The 24093-nt window shown below is 34.0% G+C and overlaps 1 protein-coding gene across 5 annotated transcripts in view; it reads left to right on the top strand.

Moving 5' to 3' along the window:
* The window catches only part of TSC22D2 (TSC22 domain family member 2), a 49925-nt gene that overhangs the window by 18053 nt on the left and 7779 nt on the right, over window positions 1-24093 (top strand). Inside the window, exon 2 of one of the 5 annotated variants that reach the window (XR_005019788.1) lies at window positions 8915-9073. The exons of 3 other annotated variants lie outside the window; for them this stretch is intronic. Coding sequence is in view for 1 of the 2 variants with exons in the window: in XM_036851686.1 (XP_036707581.1) it covers window positions 86-149 (64 nt within the window). In the remaining variant the exon portion in view is untranslated. Of the gene's footprint in view, window positions 1-85; window positions 3321-8914; window positions 9074-24093 lie in introns of those variants that run through there. One more of the 5 variants, XM_036851686.1, reaches the window with a different exon arrangement.

Genomic DNA, 24093 nt, shown 5'->3' on the forward strand with positions numbered 1-24093 from the left:
TCTTTCCATTGGTACCCAATGTTTTATTCAGTTATTATACTAAAGTCGAAGCTCCTGTCAAGCCTTCCTTTCCCTTTTCCTGTAGGTGCCATCATTTTCTGTCTTCCGCATTTGTCATTTGCAGAGTCATCAGGGAATCAGTCAGCTGAAATCATCACCAAATATAAGAATAATAGATACTGATAGCTAAAATAATACAGGGAGCCCAGATTATTTGCATTGACTGTTTATTAAAATGAATAATGTAGCTTTCTGGAGATTATCTTACTCTCCAGAAAGCTTTTAAGCCCTGTGCCAATTTTAGTGATAGCCTAGCCTATTGGCATTTCAGAATAGTAACTTGAAAATTTGACTTCCTGTTTTTTCTTCTTTAAAAAACAGCTTTCCAGACTTAATCATTATTGGCATTACTTTGTTAAATCGACAGAGTTAGTTTAGAAACCTATCCTGATGATCACTGGGGAGCAGGCTCTCATTGGGAGTCCTTTGTCTGTAAAAGCTAAGGGTAAGAATTTATAGCAAACAACTTTACCCTCTTGTAAATATCAGGTCAGTAAGGTAAAGGAGTACTAGAGCGAAGAAACTTTACCTCAGGTAGACTAAAGGAAGAAATCACGTAGCTTGTAAGGATTTATCCTTATTGATAAACACTTAAAAGTGTTTCTGCCTCTATGAAGAAAATACTTAAATGTAGTTAACAAATGAGAGTAACAGTTGCTAGGTGCACCATCCCCTTGAGTCAGCTTGTCCTTCCTCATGATAGCACCAATATTTAAAGAGAAATGAATAAGGAAAGTAGTACACATGAATTATTAACTTAAAATGAATGTCTGAGTAAGTTTATGTCTTTTTCTGGATACTTGATGATTTCAGTTAAATTAAGTCTTTATAGTGATTACTTACATCTATTTACATCTAGTTTCACAATTGTTGCATTAAAATGTTCTTGTTAAATAACCTCAAGTATTTTGTGTTAGAAAAGGCATCCAATATTTCCTGTCATTGTGAGATTTCATTTTTGAAGTTAGGAGTAAATCAGAACTAAACTACTCCTATGACACAATTTGTTTTGTTTCACTCATACTCCAGGAAGCTTGGATACATCATTAACACCCACTTGTTAACCCAAGATGGTAAAAACTCAGGTTTCAGAATTTGGATAATCTAGTTTTTGAATGCTCGGTGCTAATGACTTTTTAAAAATCTTTTTATTGAAGTATATTTTGTATCAGAAAAGTCCACCATTCATAAATGTACAGCTCAAACTGAACACATCTGCGTGACTAGCACCCAGATCAAGATACAGTAGTATAAGCTCTTCATGACCCCCTCGTGCCCCCTTCCTATTATTTCCCTCCTCTATCTTAACTTGCAGTAAGTGGAATCATACACTATGTATTTTGTGTCTGTCCTCTTTTACCCAGTATTATGTTTGAGGTTCATCTATATGTTTCTGCATAGTGGATCTGAACTACATAATTTTAAAGAATCACCATGGTGGGTTACTTGTTAGAGATTGTTACTGGTTAAATGTTCTCTCCTAATAATTATACTCTAAGTACCTTGAGGATATAAGCCCAAACTGTTATGTAACCACACCAAATATATTTCCTAATAATTTGTACCTAGTACTTACATAATTTATTATCTGATTATATTTTGACCAATTTCAGTTAAGGGTATCTAGTAGAGGATAATCAGAGACGCTAAAAATTAGAGGAAAAGTTTTTAATGGCCTGTCATCTTTTTAGGACTGGATCTCAGATTTAGATGAAAACCTAAGAACATGCTTATAAAATGTTCAGATGACGTTAAAGCAGGAAGTCATAGCTATTACTGGATGATAGCATTTGTGAATTTAACAGTCTAAAGTATGCGCAGCAGTTGAGAAAGTGAAAGAATGTGTATGTAAATTCAGGGAGGTTGAAACTTCAGTTGAATAGGTAGAGTAAAAAGTACCTAGATACTAGTTGGCTGCATTTTTTAGTAATTGGTTAGCAAGTGACAAGCCTGCCACAAAAGCTAATGTAATTTGAGGCAATATTTATCTAACTAGAATGAATAGGAAAAGATGGTGACAGACCTATTGTACTCCATTTCTGTAGGATAGTTACTCTAAATACAAAGCTAGCTAGAAAATCTTCTTTCTTTATATTCCACCTGGACAGCCAGGTGGGTGTTTCAACAGACAGGCTTGAGCTTACTTTCTGAAAGGAGATGGGCCCCCAGGGAAACAGTCTTGCCAATCACTAGAAATAATAAAGCTGTCATCCTATTAACCAGGAATGTTTGACTTCGAGGTTTAGAGCCAATTACTTTCAAAATCCCTACCTTGTGGAGTTTTATTGCCCCACCACTTAATTCTAAAGGAAAAAGAAAAAGAGGTAAGAAAAGTTTTGAAATTGATCTGCTTTACTTCTGTTTTGTCTTTGTTGCCCATGATTTTCAGAAAACCTCAAAGAGCTGTGAATTTGCTTAAGGAATGGAAGGCTAACGAACTATTCTCTATTAGGAAAGAATTCCCATGTCAGAGACAATTAAGTGGTGGCCACAAATTGGGAAACCAATGATTGGTTAGAATTTGGTCATGCAGAGTGAAAGGACCGAGGGAAAAGGCACCTTCCAGTTAGAGGAAATACTGTGAACCACTGTGGAAGTACAGGGCATATGTGATAAGGATGGTTAAATTTGATTGGTGCATAAAACATTTGAAGACAACAGAGAAGAAATGGTGGATGGGATAGAGATCAAAGATATTAGAAAGGTAATGAAGGCCTGAATCAGGCAATGGAGATGAGGAAAGAATGGTTATCAGAAGGTTAGAATTAAAGAATTTTGCTGCTGATTGGATATGATAGGGAAGCAGTCAAATTTGACTCCAACATGATTGGATATGACAGGGAAGCAGTCAAATTTGACTCCAACATGTCAGACCTAATTGAGGGAATGGTGGTACCATTAGGAAGTATTAGTGAAATAGTTGGTTTGGGAAGGAGAAAATAGTGATGAGATTTTGTTTTGAGTCGAAGAGCCAGTGGAAAGTCAAGGTGGAAGTAAATACTCAGGGTACAGCTTTAGCTGCAGACTTGCAGCTTGGTAGAGAAGTTAAGGCTAGAAGAGATAGAAGAATCTTTTATTTATTTGTTTCTTTGTTTATGTTATTATTATTTTATTTTAGAGTTCAAGCTTTAGGAAAGGCTAACATTTCCTAGGAACGGAGTAGGGAAAAAGGGTCAAGCCAGGACCTTGGGCAGCACTACCTACATTTAGAGAACAACAGAAACTTTGAAGAAGATAAGTGGTCTTAGACACTAGAAGATTCTAAGAATATTATTTCCTAACCAAAAAGAAGGGAAAATCTTTGAATCTCTGTTTTGAAAAAATTTAAAATTTTCAATAATCTTACCAAGTTCAACATTTGTTAACATTTAGTCATACTTGCTTTATCATCCTAACATATTATTTAGGAACCATTTAAGAGTAACTTGCAGATAGCATGTCTATTAACCCCAAAATACTTTAACATATGTTTCCTATTATGTAAAAAATAGTATAATTACCAAATTCAGATTTGTTAGACTATTATCTAATACGTAACATACAGTTCATATTCACATTTTTGCCAGCTGTCCCAATAATGTCATTCATGACCATTTTTTACCTGATCCAAGAGCCTAAACAAGATCACAGATTACATTTAATTATGAAACACCTGTCTTTTTTTCCTACTGTCTTATATAAATAAATAAGTACTTCACTTCTATTAGCCTCCTTTAAGATTGTTTAAATAGTCACCAGAAAAGGAAGGGCTAATGTTCTGGATGAAATACTGGGAAAAAATGCATCTGCTTAACTAATCTGTATTATAGGGGCTGGGGAGAAGAGAGAGGAAAGGGAGTACTGCCTAAAATCCAGCTAAAACAACTACTGGGATTAGAGAAATTTTAAAGAGGAGTCTTATTTCTCAAAGTTTAGTAGGGGGTGGCAAGAGAAGAAGAACATGTGGATATTAACGTGGGTATATCCCTTAGAACAGAAATTGAGGTGTATTCTTGTACTAGTTTTTTCTGTACTGTGATTTTTATACATATGTATTAAATTGGGATTTTAATTATCTTGAGTTGAGAAAAAGTAGTGTAATTTGAAGACATTTTTACTCACCACTTGGGTTCACAAAGTATGTGACTGCTATCCTTTATGGTCTGTTGTATCCTCCTAGTTTTATTGTGATAGTTGCCTAAGGTGGATTGTCTGCTGCCAGATTTTTAACCATAGATCTGTATCTCATTGTTTGAAGTGGTGTTTCAGTGGATCCTAAGCATTTCTTCTCTTAGCTTTTCTTTGGCTAGCTGAAATGGGACACCTGACGTGCTGATATTATTTTCAGCACATGACGGGGCTTCAGAATTGGTGATGAGAAATTATTAACTGCTCATCCACTGTTACATGCTTCTGTTCATGTGCTTACCACCTTCTTCTTTAGTTAGTAAATTTTCTCTACGTAAGTCACCACAGCCTACCTACTCTGAGAGGTCTTGATAATTATTTTCAGGATGAAATTTGAGAAACAATTAAAAAACGCGGAAATAGTTGGTAAGGTCTCTGTTATTGTTGTATTTTAACTTTTCACCAGATGGGTTTTAACTAAACCAAGCCTTTGAACAGAACAGAAACGTGTGTGTATAATTTGCTAAACCCATCTTATTTTTTTCCTGAAGAATCTAGAACTCTGTAGCAAAGCTTTTTAAGAAAAGACTCTTACTGAACTTGTTCAGATGAGAAGGAAATTTAAATATAGCCTGAAATTATTGAACCAGAACAAACATATAACATCTGTTTGGGGGTTTTTTCCATTCTAGTTCTTCAACAATTTAAAAGTATGAACTCATACCTCTTCTATGTATTTAAACCTGCAGATAGTTTTGGCAGCCTATTGAGAAGAAAGAAATACTAAGTGGAATTATTTTAATATTTTGTTTTCATTAATATTTGGGTTGGTAGGTAGTTAGATGAGAGAAATGACTGATTCTATTCTAGCTGACATTCTTTGTGTTTGTGCGTGCACTTGTACTAATATTCTAAATCACGCAAATCAGGAAATGTATTAGATTTTTGTGATGGATATAGAGCATTTAAATGCATTTGCTTACCAGAATTTAGCTTCTGTGTTTAGGCTTCACTTGACAACTTCTAAAATATTTTCCACATTTGACAAGTAAATTTAAATAGGTGGTAATAATTTAGAATGTGTATTCATTGATAAATATCCTCAAGAAATAGCATTTTTATGCTGTTTTGTTTCCCGGTTATTGTCAAAGTTTGAAGATCCTTGGTTATAAATACTAAAAAATTTGGAAGGTGCTCATTGTATTTTTTTTGGTTTTTAATTGTGATATTTGGCCCAGAAATAGTGGTGCTGTAACCTGTGTCCTGGAAGCCAAAAACATCTTTCTATTAATACATGTCTACTAGTGGTAATATCAAGATAAAGAAGGTATTCTCTTTCTAGACCTACACACTGTTAGAAGGAGAACAGGAAGGGAAAAAGAGTTATTGTGTCTGACTAATCCCACTCATATTCACAGTGACTATTAACCATTAATCTTCAGAAAATTTCTGTCTTTATTTACAGCAGCTGTTTCTTAGATATTGCTAACTTAGTCCAGAAAATGTTGCTAAATGTATGTCTGGGATGGTCATAACATAGTTTGTTTCAAGAAATTAGATGTTAACTCTTAGGTGTAACACGTGATGATATTTTAAATTTTACGAACAGTTACATTTCTTTTATGTTAACTGTTATTAACAAGAGCTCAAAGTCAAATATATAGCTCTGTGTTAACAAAGCCTGCAGGACCTTATTGCATATATTTGAGTAACACACAACTTGCTTCCGCTTACTTTGTTTTTCCATTTTTATCTTCTCCCACCCCCAATTTCAATTTCCTTTTTTTTTTTTGGTATCCTCTCTATAAGCTGTTTCTACTCCTTTTGAAAGAAAGAAGAGTATGAATCATTTGTGAATAAACATGATCTGTTAAAAATATCTATCACTATCTTGTTAGAGCTCTTTTTCAAAGCTGCATTAATGAAATTCTTGCATATCTTCCACCAGTAGGTGCATTTGATACAATACATAAAATGCTAAACATCTTTTTTTTAAGTTTTTAACATAACTGATCATTGTCTTAAATTATATCTTGGCTCAACCACAGGTACCAGTTTCCTATAATTGTGTATGTCTTTTTATATGTGAGTTTCTTGGAACACTGTTTGTCAGTGTTCTTATTCTGTTAGGTACGTTTGGGCTAATTTTTTTCTATAAGTTTATCTTTGATATTTCTAGCCTCATTTCTCCAATACATATGGAAAGACTATATGTAATTATCAGGGGCATGCAGGGTTGCCCCATTTTCCCCTTTTCACCATTAAAAAATAAGCATTTCTGGCCTTTACAGAAGCAAACATTGATCTATATAATGTCTAAGAATTCTCAAAACAGTGTAGTAAACTTTTTAGAGAAATGTGTTTTACACATTTGGTACAAAAGTGTAAACTTTGTACCAAAAGAAGCTAAGAACATTCATTCAAATAGCAAGTTCCTTTAGGAACTCTTAGGTATAGGTTTGTCTGATTTCACATATCAGTTTTCAAATAATGACTTGGAAATTGCAAGTCATCTACCTCTTTGCCCCTGTGCTCACTCTTTTGTTCTATTAATATAAGTTTGCCATAAAATAAGCTAAATAATGGTAAACTTAAGCCTAGTTCTTGCTGGACTATACTATAAGAACTTTCAATAGCACATTCTCAGTTAAATGGGATTTTTTTTCCTCAGCAATTAAAGAAGAATGAAATGATATCTATAGGAAATGTTCAAGATTTGTTTTTGATAGCAATCTTGCCAGAGATTCAAGATTATGATTTATATAGTAGAACAGCTTTCTAAATAAATATTCATTTTTAGGAGAATTCTAATTTTAAGTTAAATTTTAAAGGATATCTAATTAATCTTAACTCTGTTACTCATCCACATGCACTTCAGTTACTCAGTTTTATTTCAGATTTTTAATAAGGATTTCCTACATGTTGGAATTTAGTGATTGAAACTCTTCAGTTGTGAGCCTTTTACTCGGTAACAGCTAATTTTGAAAATGCATGCTCGGGAAAAATTTGGTACAGAAGTTTTACATACTTTCAGTGTATACAGCTCTTAGGTCCTAAATTTCCTATACATTTGTATGGTGCACACACCCTTAAAATTATCTTTTTTATAAGCTTCACAGTAAAATAACTAAGTCTGCTTTATATGGCTGGTTTAATTCTGTCTTCCAAAGATTTCTTTTTCCAGGCATTTATCATAACAGTGCTTGTTGTTGGCAGGTCCTTTAACAAAGGACCGAGTAGTCTGCCTTTTAAATGACCAGTTCATCAAAGCCTTACAGACAAGCAAATTACCAGCATTACTGATAGATATATCTCAGGAAGCATTTACTTTGCTAAATAAGTATTGTATCTTCTCATGAGACTTGTCCCTCAAAAGAGTAAATCATTAAAGTAACTTCTTTTGTTTTTTAAATTATGGTAGTATTTTGGTTGATAGGAGACGAGTTGCATAAAAACTTTCTAAAAACATTTTGGTAATAATGTTGATGAAACGACCACAACCTTAAACTATTATTTACCCTAATAAATATGGATTTTTACCTTCACCAGGTGATTACTGTCTTTTCAAAGCACAGCCTTATAATGTAGTTGTGTGGTTTTATTGAAGTCAAATGTGTTGTGAGATTACGTTTGGAAAGATTATATTTGTAAATTGGAAAAATTCTAATAGATCTTCAGATTGTATAGAAGACTTTTAAATGACCGTGTGTATTTAATAGAAAATTTCCATTAAAAGTTAAAATCTATAACAACGTAACTCCATCCCCCTGTATTTGGGTCAAATATCTCTGGAGAGATGGCTGCAGAGTTTCCTTTACAATGCTGTCTTTGAGTTTTCTATAGCTTTGCACATGTTAATCTTCTTGAATAAGGGCCTCCTCCTTTCCCCCTCCCCCTTACCCCATTATGCCATTTTATTTAGGGGGTTAGTGTAGGTAAAAATATGCCCATAAATATGTGGGTTGCCTTTTCTGTGGATTACTGGCAACGAAAAATATAAATCAGCATTCTTATCAAACAGAAAATATTATTAATATTACCTTCCAGCGATTAAAATAGGTACCCAATTGAAAGCTTTTTTAAAAAATTTAATAAATGTAAGATTATATTCTTAAGGAAGTAAGTTTTACCATTATTAAATCCTCCCACCCCCAATTTTCTTCCATGCCCATATGCAGATGAGCAGTAGGATTACTCCTGAATAGGATACATTGTTATATCTATTATATAAAACACATAATAAAATTTCATTCTTTCCATCATGTTCTGTAATTTTAAAATCGGGGATGATAGAGATAGACTAGGATTTAGGTATAAAAATTGAATGCTGTCTTGAGCATTTAAATGAATTGATATAGATTATTACTGATCCAGCCACCTGTGCTGTATAAGTCTAGAAATTCATATATGGATGTGGACCAAACAGTAGAACTCAAGTGCCATTCTGCAGGACTACAAAGCTGTCTATACCAAGTTATGGTGTTAAATCATAATTTCTGGATCATGATCTTAAACCTTTGATTGGTTCCATTTCTACTTGACTCTCTACTAACAAGTATTCTGATGGCCTGAAAGTCCATGTTATTTAAAGTTTGAAGTATCCATATCAAATATGAAATTATTTTACATTAAAAAAAATAAGTACAAAATATCAGTTGTGTAATCATGGTAAAACATACAACTTTGCTATAAAAGATTTCTAAAGGCTATTTGATTAAAACACTTATTTACTTAAACTCTTTGCTAGAATTTTTTTTAGAATTCAGCATCGGAGGAGGAATGTGACATAATAATGATCGAAAGCCGAAAGTTTAAAAGTTGTGATGCCCTCACATGGTTGGAGGGTTATTCTAGCTTCTAAGGACTGAATGTTGTCCACAAGAGTGTCTCATCAGGTCATAAATTGGTAAGACTTAATGGATTAGATTTTATGTATTATACCTGATGTTATTGTATTGAGATGAATATTTATGAACAAACTGAGCACATTGTATAACTTAAGAGTATAGTATTAAATATATAAGTTAAAACTTGGAATTTTAAATACTTGGAGTATGTAATTCTTTCAGAGTCTCATGAGGCTCAAGACCCTGTCTTTGCAGTGGTGTTTAATAATCAGTTTAAAAAATAAAGTGACATCCTATATTATAGTAAGATTATTTAAATATTGCTATTGCATCTGCTGTAGATGCTTACAATATAGTTAGGGGCCCCATATACCTTCTAGTTAATATCCCAAGAGATATTTGAGAAATAATATATTAATCTTTTATTTTTATAAAAAAATTTTCATCCGTTTTCTCCATGAAATATAATTTAAATAGTTTTATTACTTGTGGGATTTTATTTTTCTCAATAAAAGGCGTTTTTCCTGCTGTCTCTAAAAATAAAAGCCAAAGAAATGTTCTCAATTCCTAGTTGAGAACACCTAAGATGACAATATCAAATGAAAATGGTATATTTGAAGTCAATATACATTTTTTGTGTGCCCTGAAAAAACATTTCCTTTCAGAACTGTATTCTGCTTAGAAAGCAAAAATTTTCAAATTTGTTTTGTATACTTTCTTATTTTGCTTTGTTTTACACAGCTGTATTTTGTAGGGGGACTCTCAGAATAATACAGTTTAGATTAGGATATCATAATCTTCAATCTGATGATCATCATATGTTGTGTATGAAGAAAAAGAATCTGGGTTAAGTTATACTTCCAAGGTTATACAGAAAATATTAGAATTAATATTTTCATTAAAATATGGTGCACATATCCTACAAGTCTATCAAAGTTATTTGAAAGTATAATCTAAATAGGCTACAATATCTATTTCTGACCTTATTCTTAACCAGAGATATGTTATTCTCTTATACACACACACATACCTGTTCTGTCTTTTAAATAATATTCTAAATTGTTTCAGATAATAGTATTCCATGACTTCGTGTTGATCATATTCTGTATATAAACTTAAGGTTCTTAAACCAGCAATAACAATCAATGGTAGTCTGGAAGGAAATACAACAAAACTGTTGTCCCATATTCTATATATATTTTTCATTTTTATTTTTTTATTTTCTACAATATATCTGTATAACTTTGGTAGTTAGGAAAGTATGTTCTAATTTCTTTAGTAGGATATCCATATTTAGTAGTCAGTGGGTGGCCTTCAGGGGATCCTGAAGCCTGTGGAATTTTGGATAGAACTTTATGTATGTTTTCAGTGAAAAGTTCAGAGCATTTGCCAGGTTTTCAAAAACAGTTGAGTAACATTGCTAGTGAATGTTTGTGTCTAAGGGACAAGCCTTGTTAGACACCCAAGTATGTGACTTATGAAGAAAGTTTTTAATGAATACACTGATCTGTTAACTCCTACTGAAATTTTTCCAAGGCTAGTTTATTGTAAGTGACCATTAGACTGATAGAACAAATGAGAGCCTAATTGCTTTTAGTTTAGAAATTGCATTCTGTCTGTCTCTGTGCTCAAGTGTTGATTGGATTTCTCCACAGAGTAGTTGTTTTTTTTGCTACTTAGTGGTTACTGTGTGTCAGTGACTGCTAAGTAAAAATACTTAGCATGATACCATAGTAAGTATTTTTGACATGTTATCTCATTTAATGTTCACAGCAGTAGTATAGATACTATCAATAGCCTCAGTTTATAGAGAAGAAAATTGAAAGCCTAGAGAGATTAAGTAACTTTCTCGGGTCACATAGCCATTAAGTGGTAGAACTAGGATTCAGATCTAGCTTTCTAAGTGGAGCCTGGGCTCTCAATTGGTATGCAGGTATAGAGAGTAACCCTGGAAAACTTGAAGGATAAGATAAGGGAAAATTTCATGTTGTATGAAGATGTGAATACATAAATTTGATTTCCTTTGAACTTAAGTATTAATAGCAATGGGTCATCCTCATTATAAAACCATCTTTTAAATCACTTGCCAAAAAATAAATTTGGTAAGTTGCTTACTATCTAAAATCATTTATTGTATTATAAAATAACCTGCATTCAAGTTTAATGCTTAAAAAAAATTTAATGCTTATAATTATAAACAAGTATATATGTATTAGAAGAGTTTTAGTACTTACTAGAATAGTATTGTACTAAGTGTAACCATTAAGGAATTCACCCTTTAATATTTAGGATTTATAAATAGCAAACACTGGAAGCATTTTAAAAAGCTACTTCAAGCCGCGAATGTTTCTTGGGATAGGGACATGAATCACATGTAAAACCCCCTACTAAGCCACATCACATTTGCCCTTAGTTGTGAATAATTCTATAAAGAAACCTCTTTTATGCCTACTTTTAAAACATTTTTGCAGCAAAATTTATTTGGGGCGGGGGGGAAAAAAATGGATTTTTTTATTGAGCACCTACTTTGTGCAAATCCTTTTCATTGGTTGAATTTTATCCTCAGATGAGCTCCAAACCTTATAACCTTTTCCCTATTTTTAAGTGTTTATAATAAAGTTCCTGAGTCTAAATATGGCTTAAAGGTAAATCTACAATAATAGTACTGCTTAAAACAAAGACAAGTAAAACTATAAGAATTTTTTTTCTTCAGTTAAATTGAAATAGACTGCAGGTCAAGTATAAACTTGATTGAAAATATACAAACAAAATAGGTCATCAGAATATGAGAATCCTATATTAAAAGTCCCCTTTCAGATAATATATTTGCACCCCAGCTTTTTTAGTAGTAATATATGTACCCTTTCAAAATTAAGCTATGGAAGTTTGGGAAATAGAATAAGAACAATTACACCTAATCCATGTTTTAACACAATTGCTGTCTCAGTGTTTACATATTCCCTTCCAGACTTTGAGCACATATGCATGGATATTAATAGTTGCAATCATGGTTAAGTAGCTTTTAAATAGTTTTTAGTGTTCCAAATATTTGTCCATTTGTACAAAGCTTATACTGATATATATAAGCTTTGAATTTTGGACTGATACTTCGACATCTGTGAAACCGTCCTTTCCAGTTTTTCTTCCTACCTCTCTGGTTGTTTCTTCTCAGTCCCCTTGGCAGACTTTTCCTTTCTTTTTGTCCTTTTAAGTATTATTGGTATACTCAGGATGGTGTCCAGACCCATTCTTCATCATGCTAAGAGCATATAGATGGCTTTGGATGTCCTCTATATGCTGTAGGAAGCCATGTATATGCACTTGGCACTCAAACTCATCACCTGTGCATCTGTCCTTACGTTCAAATTTCCCTGATTTTTCACAGCCAACTTTCATAGCTATCTGATCTTTCATAACCAGTTAATGACAAAGTGCTGCCATGTCTACCTCCTGAGTATTTCTTCAGCATATTCATCTCTCTCATCATCTATTCAGGGCACAGTCCTTTCTTAATTGGAATTGCAACAAACTTCTAACTGGCGTTCATTATTTGAGTTTTCTAACGTGGCTAACTGTACCTGCTGTTCTTTTTACTTGGAACATTTGTGTGTGTGTATCCTTTTCTTCTCCACCCAACTGTGGCACTTCCTCTACTAAACATTTTTCCTTGACCCTAGATCTTGATTATATGCTCCCAAAACACCCTCTATAATCTTGCCCTGTCTGAGCATTTATCACACCTCTAACTTGTCTGTCTCTTTCATTAAACTGTAAACTCTGGGATTATGTTTATTTGATAGTGTATTTCCTTAAAAAGCAAGAGTCAGCTGTAAAAAGTAAATCACCTAACTCCTAAGGCAATATTCTTTGAGTATTTTATGACACTTAGATTTAGGCTGCTATACCTTACTAATACAGATGACATAGTTAACGTATTAAGTGTTTACCATGTGCCAGACATTCATGTGTTATCTCACTGAATCCTAGCATCTGGTCCTATTATTATCCTTTGGAGAGGCTAAATAACTTGTGTGAGGTCATATCGTAAAAATGATGGAGTTGGGATTCAAACCTGGGTATGACTCCAGAGCCAAAGCCCTTTTATTTGATACCACCTCCGAGTTTATCTTCTGAGTCTAGAATTATAAATCTGAGTTGGAGGGGAATTTAATGGTCATTTATTCCAACCACTTGTCTCATACTTGAATCATGTCTGCAACACACCTTCCAAGTTGTCATCTAGCCTTTGAACACCTCCAGTGATGTTTATCTTAGCATCTTGGTCTTCTTTGTTTTTCCATTTCATGTTTAAACCTTTTATAAACCCTTCCTGTACAGCAGAGAATCTAAAATGTAAAGCAGAAAAATATCTTGCCATCACTTAAAGATTTAGGAAAGAGATTAGGTTCATGTAAAAATGTAAGCTGCAGTACAGTCTATGGAAACATTGAACCGAGCATATTCTCTAGTTAGTTCTGTTAGTTTTCATATCTGCTATAATCAAGAATATGGGTTCTAGTTCATGGCCTTAAGTCATCGGTTTTAGTTCTAAAGCTCTTTTTCAAAATGGACAAGGAGACATTGCTTAACATCTTAGAGATCGCAAGGATGTTTCCCCTCTTCGAAATTATTGATTCTAGTGATGATGTAGGAGTTTCATGGGACTCCTTTATATGTGCTTTGATCCACCAGTGTAAAAAGAGTGAAGTACATCTGAATTTCTTCAGAATCCTGGATGTAGTTCACTTAGAAGTTTACTTGTTCATGACACATGCTTAAAGACATGACAGTTTGAGTTGTCTTCTTTCTGTGACTTGACCAAACCAGCAAGTCTTTGGCCTCCTCTTTCCACTTTCAGGATAACTGTTGGTTTCTTTTACTTTTTCCCTTTAGATTCAGTTCTGTCTGTCTATAGAGAATGATACTGGGGAATACCCCGTAGATGGATATTTATGAAGTGTGATTATACAATTAAGCCTTCACTAGATTTACAAAAAGATTTTCCCCTGAATCCATGATTCTAATGTAAAAAGACGTTTGTCAAGATTTTTATCCGAAAGATCATTGAGGTTTTAAAGTCCGCTTTATTTTCCACAAAGTCTACTATGACTTTGTCATCACCATGTTCCATACATGGAACGAAGTTTCAGTGGCATAATTTTGTCAGAAGTAACCTGAAAATCCATAGAGCTCTGACTTTTCTTTTCCTCAAACTTAGTTTCTCTACTTACTTCAGTTGCCTATATTATATAAAAAAATGTTATACTTTCTTCCTTCTCAGTGAGAAACAGTCAATCAGATGCTTTCATCACAAAAAGGTTTATCGGCTTTTTATTTAAGCTGAGTTTGTCAGGGAGAGGAAAAAAACAAATTCTCAGGAAGTCTTCCCATTTTCACTGTGTTCCAGTGATACCCTTAATTAGTTTCTAATAGTTTAAGTAGCTGGTTAATTTCTGAACTCTTTTTCCTGGCACAGTAAGCTCAACTTGACATGTTGAATTTACAAAATATAATTAGATAATGTATTAAATACTGTATGTTTTATTCCATCTTTTTCTTCAATTAAATGTTCAGTATCAATTATATGCAGAGTGTTGCAATAAGTAGACCCTTGAGATGGACACAACTCCTGCCTTTAAGGTTTAATTCAAGGGAGAAGAACATTCAGTGAAAACAACAAAAACAGAATTATTTATGGAAGAGTCAGAGGGATGGGGCCTGTTGGCAAGAAAGGAAGAGAGCAAAGATTATGTTGGTAAAGCATCCCATTTCATTTCATTCTTATCTCTAGAATCTAAATTGATTTAACAAATTTCAAGTCATGATGTAAGTCTAGAAATCATCATAAAATTTTTATGTAAATTGATGCCTACAAACTATTGTGAAGTTCTGCCATTAACCATGTCTATCTTACAGAATTGTTATTGCCTAGAATAATTCAAGGATGTGGATTTAGATTGAAATGAGAAAAAGTAGGGAATTCCTTGGTGGTCCAGTAGTTAGGACTTGGTGCTTTCACTGCCGGGGGGCCCGGGTTCAATCCCTGGTTAGGGAACTAAGATCCCTCAAGCCGAGTGGCCAAAAAACAAAATAAAGAAAGAAAGAAGTGAGAAAAAGTAGTTAGCTGTTAAAAACTTTTTGCCACTGAAAATGTATGTATCTGAGTACAGTTCTCCTTGAGTAAAAAAACCTTATAACCCTTTTGATTTTATAATACTGCTACTTTATACTTTTCTTTATTGTCCTATACCAGAATTCCTTTTTGAGTTAGGTAATTCTAAAGCAGTGATTCTCAACTAGAGTAAATGTGGTTTAGAAGCAAAACAACACTTTATCCCACTCCTTTGAGTTGTTTTTAGTAATATTTATTGTTGTAATGTCATGTAACACTAAAGAAAGGCATGAGATAGTTTTAGCTAAACAGTTTTTTGGAAGTTTTTATGTTGAATTAAACCAATTCAGTTATATCTCAGTGGCCTTTGGAAAAATTTCCCCCAGTAGGTTAAGGTTATTTATATTCTGAACAATGAAATTTTGAGATTCTATCGAGGATCAATAAGAATTTTACTAATGTTCAATCCACAGAATGCTGTGTTTAATAAATAGATGTAAGTTTAAATCTCAAGTCAAACAATTTTTATTAGCATATATTTTGTGACTGCATTGAATCTTTAACATTTGATTGAGTACAAAGAAATCAAGTAAATTTAAAGCATAACTAGGATTATTTCTTTATTTGGGTGAGACATAAATACAAAGGTTGTTTCTTAATACTAATCATAATTTTTATTTGTACGTCACTGCTTCATTTGTAATCCAAGATACACTGGGATAGTAGACCTTATATAGTGTCAAAATCCAAATTGATCCAAACAATAGAAGGAACAAAAATTTTTTAAGTGTACTATTGTAAAAAGTCTCATATAATCCTCACAGTAATCCTTTAAAGTAGTACAACCGTGACCCCATTTTACAGATGAGGAAAATGGTTTCAGTATGTTAACTTGGTAGGATCACTTCATTAGTAGGTAGTGGAGTTGGGATTTTAAAACCAGCTTGTCTAATTCTAAAGCCTGTATTCTTAAACCACTTTATTACTCTTTTAGAATTCAGCCTTTTGTTTCGGCAGCTGCTGAGAGGTAAGCTGTCTCACCCCCACAGTGAAGTAGAGAGCAAAAGAGAGTTAGGCCAAGTGGTAGTAAAGTGATAACCTAGACAGTTTTAACTCTTTAGGGCATTTCTTCACAATACTTTTCTTGTATTTGTTGAAGATCAGCAATTTAATTCTTTGCTCAAACCCAAACCAAGCTAAATTTTTAAAACATCGCAAATGCAAAAACATTCATTGATTTATTAAAAGTAAAATAGACCAGATTTTTTCCCTGATAGAATATTCTCTTCATTTTATTGAAGGGTAATGACCATGCTTTGGTGCTGTCCCTTAATGAAGCAACTATCTCTTTAAAAAAACCTCATGATACTTTTATTCTTCTGGGTTTATCCCTACTTTGAAACAGTTCCTTGATAACCTCCATTTTCATTTATTACTATCCTTGGACTTTGGGGACAGATTAGGAAGGGACATAAGGTGGCAAAGAAAGATTAATTATTAACCTAGGAACAAAAGCTGGGTTTTAGTCAGATAACTCTAGTGGCTAATTTTGCTTTGTCAAGTATATTGTCCATAGAATTATGTTTTTTCTTTAAAGCTATTTTAAATAATATCTCTGCATCTTCAAGAAATGGACATAAATGAAGAGATTAGCTATAACATGAGCAAAAATTATCTGTGTGCTCTTCACTGGTATTTGGCATTTAATATTCAAGGGGATAGTCTCATTTTGACTCATTTGGTTAGGCCTCATCATGGAAATGGGATTGAGAGGATTTGTTCAAGAATAGCTGCTGAGTTGAAAAAAAATAGAACGTGGAATGCTTGAGAAAGAAGAGGCAAATGTGAGGCCATTCAGCAAAAGAAATAATTAGCTTTCCCAAGAAAGGGTAGTTTCTTCCCATCCCATCTTCTACAACTCTTTACCTGCTAGTCTCCTCCAGTGTTTGGCCCTTATTTGTCTTTACTCTTTAACCAAACTCATCTCTCACAATTTGAGCTACCTACCACATTCTGATAACTCTCAAATCTAGACTCGTCACCAGCGATTAGAGTTCTAGATGCCTATTGCTAGCAACCATTCCTTATTTCTCAACCTTCTTTCTTTATTTCTCCACCATGATCTATAGCCCAGATGTCTCAAAATTCAAAAGTCCCAAATGTAACTTCAAATTTCTCATTTTCATCTCAGGTTTCTCTGCCACTCACTCCCCATCCCTCAAGAAATCTAACCATCTTCCTGTGACACATTAACCATTTCCCCACTCCTTAGTTGCTCCATGCTAAAAACTGCAGTCATCCTTGGCATTTTCTTTGTTATAGATGAGTCTCTTTCATTTATCATCCCTCTGATTTCTCACAGACTCTCGGTGCTTCAGTTATAAAAACTTTCATTTTCCCTTGCTTAATCCCTGTGACCAAGCATTTGGCAGTGTCCTGCTATCCCTTATTCCCCTTTGCTTGCCTAGGTAACTTTTTTAAGACCTGTCTTGAGTGTTACTATCCTTCCTTCTCACTACCCTGCCCCCCCCCCCACACACACACACATACACAAAACACCACATTTGAGTGGTTACACTAAGTTTCATAAAAAGTCTCTAAAACTAATGATGAAAGAAAAAAAGCCCAATGAGAATAACTTACCTCTGGACACAGCAAATCTGAGGTGAGGCCAAGTTGCAATGTGTATTTGCTAATTCCACATCTAGTGATCTTCCCACTGGTGGACACTATCTAACTTCATGTTCTTCCACCCAGTATTTGTTGAGTATTGGGCGTGTGCAGAGGCGACAGATTGGAACTTTTTTTTTTTTTTTTTAGCAAAAGTGTCACCTAGAAAGGTAAATGTTACTGAGATTTGGCTATTAGGAAATAAAAGGCAAAAGTTTGTTCAGGATTTATGACCTGTTACTTCCAAAGGAATTTGGATTACCTAGATATATGGATTAGATGTTAATATTAGGCAGCAAGAACATATGGCAAGTGTAGTTTCAGACTGAAAATGAAGAATGAGATTAAGGAATGTTTCCCCAATTATTTGTTGAGTTTAGTTAAAATAATAGCATTACCCATGTTTATTAAATACCAAGGAGTGCTTGGAAAAAGTCAGTTTTGCCATTAAGTGTAGGAAGTGGCTTTGATCTAATACAGCTACCTCATGTTATAGCTAAAAAAAAAAAGGGGAGGGGGGCCCAGAGTAGCAAGTATATATTTAGGACTCAAATTCCAAGTATCCAGTTTTTGAGTCCAAGTATCTGTGGCATTCTTTATTAAATGGCTGCCAGCCTCACGGTAGATTTTGTACAGCCAGTAGAGCTTTGTCTGGTAGGAGACAGATGCAACTGTTAAAACATAGCCTGTGTGGTTAGTGCCATAAGTGTAGTGTGGAGCGTGACTCACTATACTACTTCTGGAAGGGTTAGAGAAGCCTTTACCGAAGAGAAAATATTTGAGCTGAAATCTATAAAAGAATGCTAGAGTTTCCACAGAAGTACTTAGAGAGTGAGAAACAGTGTGAACAAAGAGAGTAAAAGTAAACCATGGAGGGTCGTAAAGGAGTTTAGGCTACCCAGTTCAAAAGTTGAGCAGGCGTTTGGAACTGGGAGGAAGTGGGGTGGGATAATGTAAAGGTTAGCATTAGAAATTTATAGTAAACTAGTTCCTGATTTTTCCCCCCTTTGGCCCATTTGTATGTCATTGCTGAAGAATTCTGCGTTACTTTAGAAATGTTAGATGAATTTAGCTACATAGGTTGTTTTTATAATAGGCCCACTGCCAAGTGAAAATTTATTCAGTGCTTGTTGGTCTCTGAAATGAAATGCAAATCTTAAGAGCTTTACGTTTTTGTTTTTATTTCCCTTGACATTCTTTTTTCTCTTTGAATTTTATTTTACTTATTTTTTTATGCAGCAGGTTCTTATTAGTTATCCATTTTATACACAGCAGTGTATACATGTCAATCCCAATCTCCCAATTCATCCCACCACCACCACCACCCCCCGCCACTTTCCCCCCTTGGTGTCCCTTGACATTCTATTTTATTATGTTCTTTCTCCAGTTTTGTTCATTTTTATATACTTACACCATGAACATTTCCTTAGGTGGTGAAAGTGCTGTGATTTCCTCATAGTCAAAGGGAAGGAATACTATATTGTTAACCTTTTAAAGGAGAACTCATCTTAACTACAAAATGGCTGTTAAACATAGTCTTTTCCCTGGAAGGCTTTTTCTTAATCTTTATCCTTTTCCTAACACAGCTGGAGAAATTTGAACTCATGTGTTTTTAATGTCTTCATTCATATTAAGAATTTTCATTGAATTTTTCTCTTCTATTAAACTTTTGTAGTTCGTAGGACAGATAGTCCTTAAAATAGTATTGAAAACCATAGATCTTTTACTAAAGTATACAGTACTTTAATCGCTAAATTCTGATGTTTTATTTATTTATTTTTAATTTTATTTTTTGGCTGTGCCGTGTGGCATGTGAGTTCTTAATTCCCTGACCAGGAATCGAACCCTCGCCCCCTGCATTGGAAGGGTGGAGTCTTAACCACTGTACCATCAGGGAGGTCCCATAAATTCTGATGTTTTTAGAAGTTGGTTAACCATCAGCTTCTATCCCAGCAGACTAAAGGAGTGGTTTTAGAATATCTAGAATGAATATATGAAACTATCAATACATCCACTATATTACTTTTCAATATAACTATGTTATTTAGGTTTTTGTCAGTTATTCTGAACTAGACATCAGTTGGCAAAATTCCTTTCTAATCCCTCTCCTTTTTTTTACTCTCAGGTACCAGTGTACATCTCAGTCTAGATAATTGTCAATCATAATACTGTTTTCCCAGTCTCCAGGAAGTAAATTAAAGTAGCCAAGACTATAGTGTCAAATTTTTAATTTGGACTTAAGCCCCTTGGTTATGTATCCTTCACTCCCCCATAATTATGCTATCATCAAATTACCTGTTGCTGCTGTGTAAACAGTAAAATGAAATCTCTTTCAAGAGAGTCTGCTCTAAATGTAAGCACTCCAGCATTGGGGAAAATGCCACCCCCTCCTCCTACCCCTTTCTCACACCCTTTTGTTTTTCAATCTGACTCAGAGGAAGGAAATAACTTTTTCGTTGTGTCAAAGCTTGCCTAATGTTAGTCTAATAAGAAATAACTAACTAGTGTATAAGCTCATTTATCTTAAGTAGATATGATTCCATGTTCTTATTACATTTAAGTATTTAACTTGAGGTAATAGAATATTAAACAAACTTCCTGAGTTTATTGGACTGTTTGGCCTGTAATGGTAAAATTGCTGTGCTATTTTACTTTTGTATAAGTCTCCAGTTTTTCCAGACTAAATTTTTACATCTTCCATCTTGACTGTTTGAACAGAAAAAAAATGTTTAGTTTGGCTAGTTTTTAAGTTGTTTCCTTAGAGTAGCTCTTCAAGAAAAAAAAAAAAACATAATTATATCAGAATTTTACTACCAAATACTAAAATAATTCTGCCAAAATATCATAACTTTGAAGTGTAAAGAGATCTGGAAGAAGAAGGTAAACTTAGTATTAATCTTATCTGTACCTTCTTTGGAATTCATTTTTAATGCAACATTGTGTAAGGTTATGTAGCCTATTGTATCTTAGATATTTATTGGAGAGACTTTTACTGTTTACTTACTAGCGTCACTTTGAACAGAAATAACTATACTGGGAGTTATAAACATTATTTACACCATATTTTTAAGTGATTTTAATTCACCCTAAGCTAAGGAAATAAATTTTACAAATCAGAAATGTTATTTATATTGATTGTTATTTTGTATGTTAAACATAGTACCTAATCTTTCAGAAGGAAATAGTTCCAAGTACAAGTGGAGTTGTTGATCCTCTTCCCTTTCTTCCTTTCTTGTTTCCTGTCTGCCATTTGTTCATGTCTTGAGTTCACACTGTACAGGGAAATAACTCCTTCATGAGTCATTTTCATTTTGGAATGTGTTTTTCAGTATTCTTCAAAGTGTAGAGAAAGTAGTCTTCTATCCCTGTTCCCCTTCTGCCTGCCTTCCAGATAAGCACTTAACTAAACAGATAAGCACTTTCTTAGTGTATGTGTCCTTCTAGTCTCTTTATTGTATATACAAGCAAATACAGTGTCTGTTATCTCCCTCTTCACACAAATGATAATATACACACATCTGTACCTTTACCTTTAAGGATCTTCAAGATACATTGTTTCCATCTCAGTACACAGAAAAGCATCCTTGTAGGTATTTTTTAATAAATGGCTAGTATTAAATTGAATGGATGACTATACTGTGATTTATTTAACCCCTTCCCTATTGCTAATCAAAAGCCTGCTGTTATCAAGTGTTGTAATGAGTAGTTTTGTAAATACATTATTTCCTATGTATGCAAAAATATCTATAGGATAAATTCCCACTTTTAGGATTGCTGGCTCAAAGAGTGAATGGTGTGTTGTGTGTAAAATTTATTAGATATAACCAAATTGCTCTCTATAAGGGTTATACCATTATACCACTTTGCACCAGCACTGAAGAGAAGGCCCATTTTCCCACAGCCTCACTAACTATGTATTAAATTTTAGTATGTTTGCCAGTCTGTTTAGGGAAATAATATCACATTATAGTTTTAATCTCTATTTTTATTATGAATGAGATGTTGAGTATTTTTTCATGTCTTGTGAATGTTCATGTGAATTCTACCCGTGTTTCTATTTGGGCTTCTTGTCTTGCAGATTCCTAGAAGTACTTTATATTTTAGGGAAATTATTAAAGATGCTTTTTTATTTTTTTTTAATTATTTATTTATTTTATTTTATTTATGGCTGTGTTGGGTCTTCGTTTCTTTTTTTTTTTTACACAAACATTTATCCTCCTACAGTTTCTTTTTTTTTTTTTTTTTTTTATTTATTTATTTATTTATTTATGGCTGTGTTGGGTCTTCGTTTCTTTTTTTTTTACACAAACATTTATCCTCCTACAGTTTCTTTTTTTTTTTTTTAATTTTTATTTATTTATTTATTTATTTATGGCTGTGTTGGGTCTTCGTTTCTTTTTTTTTTTTACACAAACATTTATCCTCCTACAGTTTCTTTTTTTTTTTTTTTTTAATTTTTATTTATTTATTTATGGCTGTGTTGGGTCTTCGTTTCTGTGCGAGGGCTTTCTCTACTTGTGGCAAGTGGGGGCCACTCTTCATCGCGGTGCGCGGGCCTCTCATTATCGCGGCCTCTCTTGTTGCGGAGCACAGGCTCCAGACGCGCAGGCTCAGTAGTTGTGGCTCACGGGCCCAGTTGCTCCGTGGCATGTGGCATCCTCCCGGCCCAGGGCTCGAACCTGTGTCTCCTGCATCGGCAGGCGGATTCTCAACCACTGCGCCACCAGGGAAGCCCGGGTCTTCGTTTCTGTGCGAGGGCTTTCTCTAGTTGTGGCAAGCGGGGGTCACTCTTCATCGCGGTGCGCGGGCCTCTCACTGTCGCGGCCTCTCTTGTTGCGGAGCACAGGCTCCAGACGCGCAGGCTCAGCAATTGTGGCTCACAGGCCTAGTTGCTCCGCGGCATGTGGGATCTTCCCAGACCGGGGCTCGAACCCGTGTCCCCGTCATTGGCAGGCAGACTCTCAACCACTGCGCCACCAGGGAAGCCCTAAGATGCTTTATATATATATTTTGAGGCATATAGTTAGAAAGTCCTCTCCTACTCCTCTCCAAAATAGTAAAGAAATTCTTCCTAAATAGGCTTTTTTAAGGTCATTAATACAGATGATATGGTTGACTCTGGACAAAGGGGGTCTGAGGTAGGAGAGGGACTTTGTATTGATGGTATACTTTTTTGTGTATACTCTCTGAATTTATTCTTTACCATGTATATGTATATTTTTTAAAAGTTTTATTTTGAGTAATTATAGATTAATAAGTTGCAAAAAAAAAAAAGTGCAGAGAGGTCTCATGTACCCCTTTACCCAGTTCTCCCCCAGTGATAACATCTTGCATGGCTATAGTATAATACCTGAAGCCAGGAAATTGACATTGGTATAATCCACAGCATGTGTCCTTTTTTCCTCTTTTTAAATATTCTTTTCTGGTCAGGATTTTGACCTGAAATTAATTAGATGAATGTGAAATATGCTGAGGGCATTGGTGAGCAAAGTTTTTATAGATGATAAAAACAAATATCAATCTTTATATAAGTATTTAGCTCAGTTTTTAGTAGTTCCTTGGTAAAAGCTTTTTTCACAGTAAGATTGGTTACTTGAGCAAATAATAACATTTAGTTTTGTGAGTAGCCATTTTCCCTGCTTGTTTAGCATGAATAATAGCTTTTATCATCCACAAAAATCACTTATTTTGTGTTACTGATAATAAAAATCTCCATGGGGCCTTTTTGTGAGTTTTTAAATCATGAAATTAAACAGGTTGTTTTTACATTGGTAGAACTTACGGTTAATAATTAGAATATGTACAATTTTGAGTTCTTAGCTTAATTTACTGTTAACTTTGTCTAATAGTTTTATTCTTAACCACAGAGGTTTGCATTTGGCCAGAGATTGTCTACATGATTTTTATCTATTTAGGCTCTTTTTTGGAAGGAGGATTGTTATTTGCTCTTAAATTGTGTTAAAGTGTAAATGTTTTTTAAATTCATCTTACAGAAGGGTGATGGATTTTTTTCTTTTTAACCTTGATAGGCTTGCTGAGCTGTAGATTCATTAGATTTATTTTTTTGCAATCAGTGACTTAACAGTTTCTTTCTAAAAAGCAAAACATACATTTCTTAGAGAAGAGGCAAAATGTTGCCCAGATTAGAATTAAAGCATTTTTAGCACTAATGATGTTATAGAGCTTATTGCAGCAGGGCAAGGGGATTAAGGTTGTAGATGATTTACTGGAAACAGTACCTGATTCCTGAGGACTGGCCTCCAAGAAAGATTGTAGCTTCAACTTGTAAGTTTAAGA

This window comes from Balaenoptera musculus, chromosome 4, assembly GCF_009873245.2.
Source record: "Balaenoptera musculus isolate JJ_BM4_2016_0621 chromosome 4, mBalMus1.pri.v3, whole genome shotgun sequence".
NCBI classification, from domain to species: domain Eukaryota; kingdom Metazoa; phylum Chordata; class Mammalia; order Artiodactyla; family Balaenopteridae; genus Balaenoptera; species Balaenoptera musculus.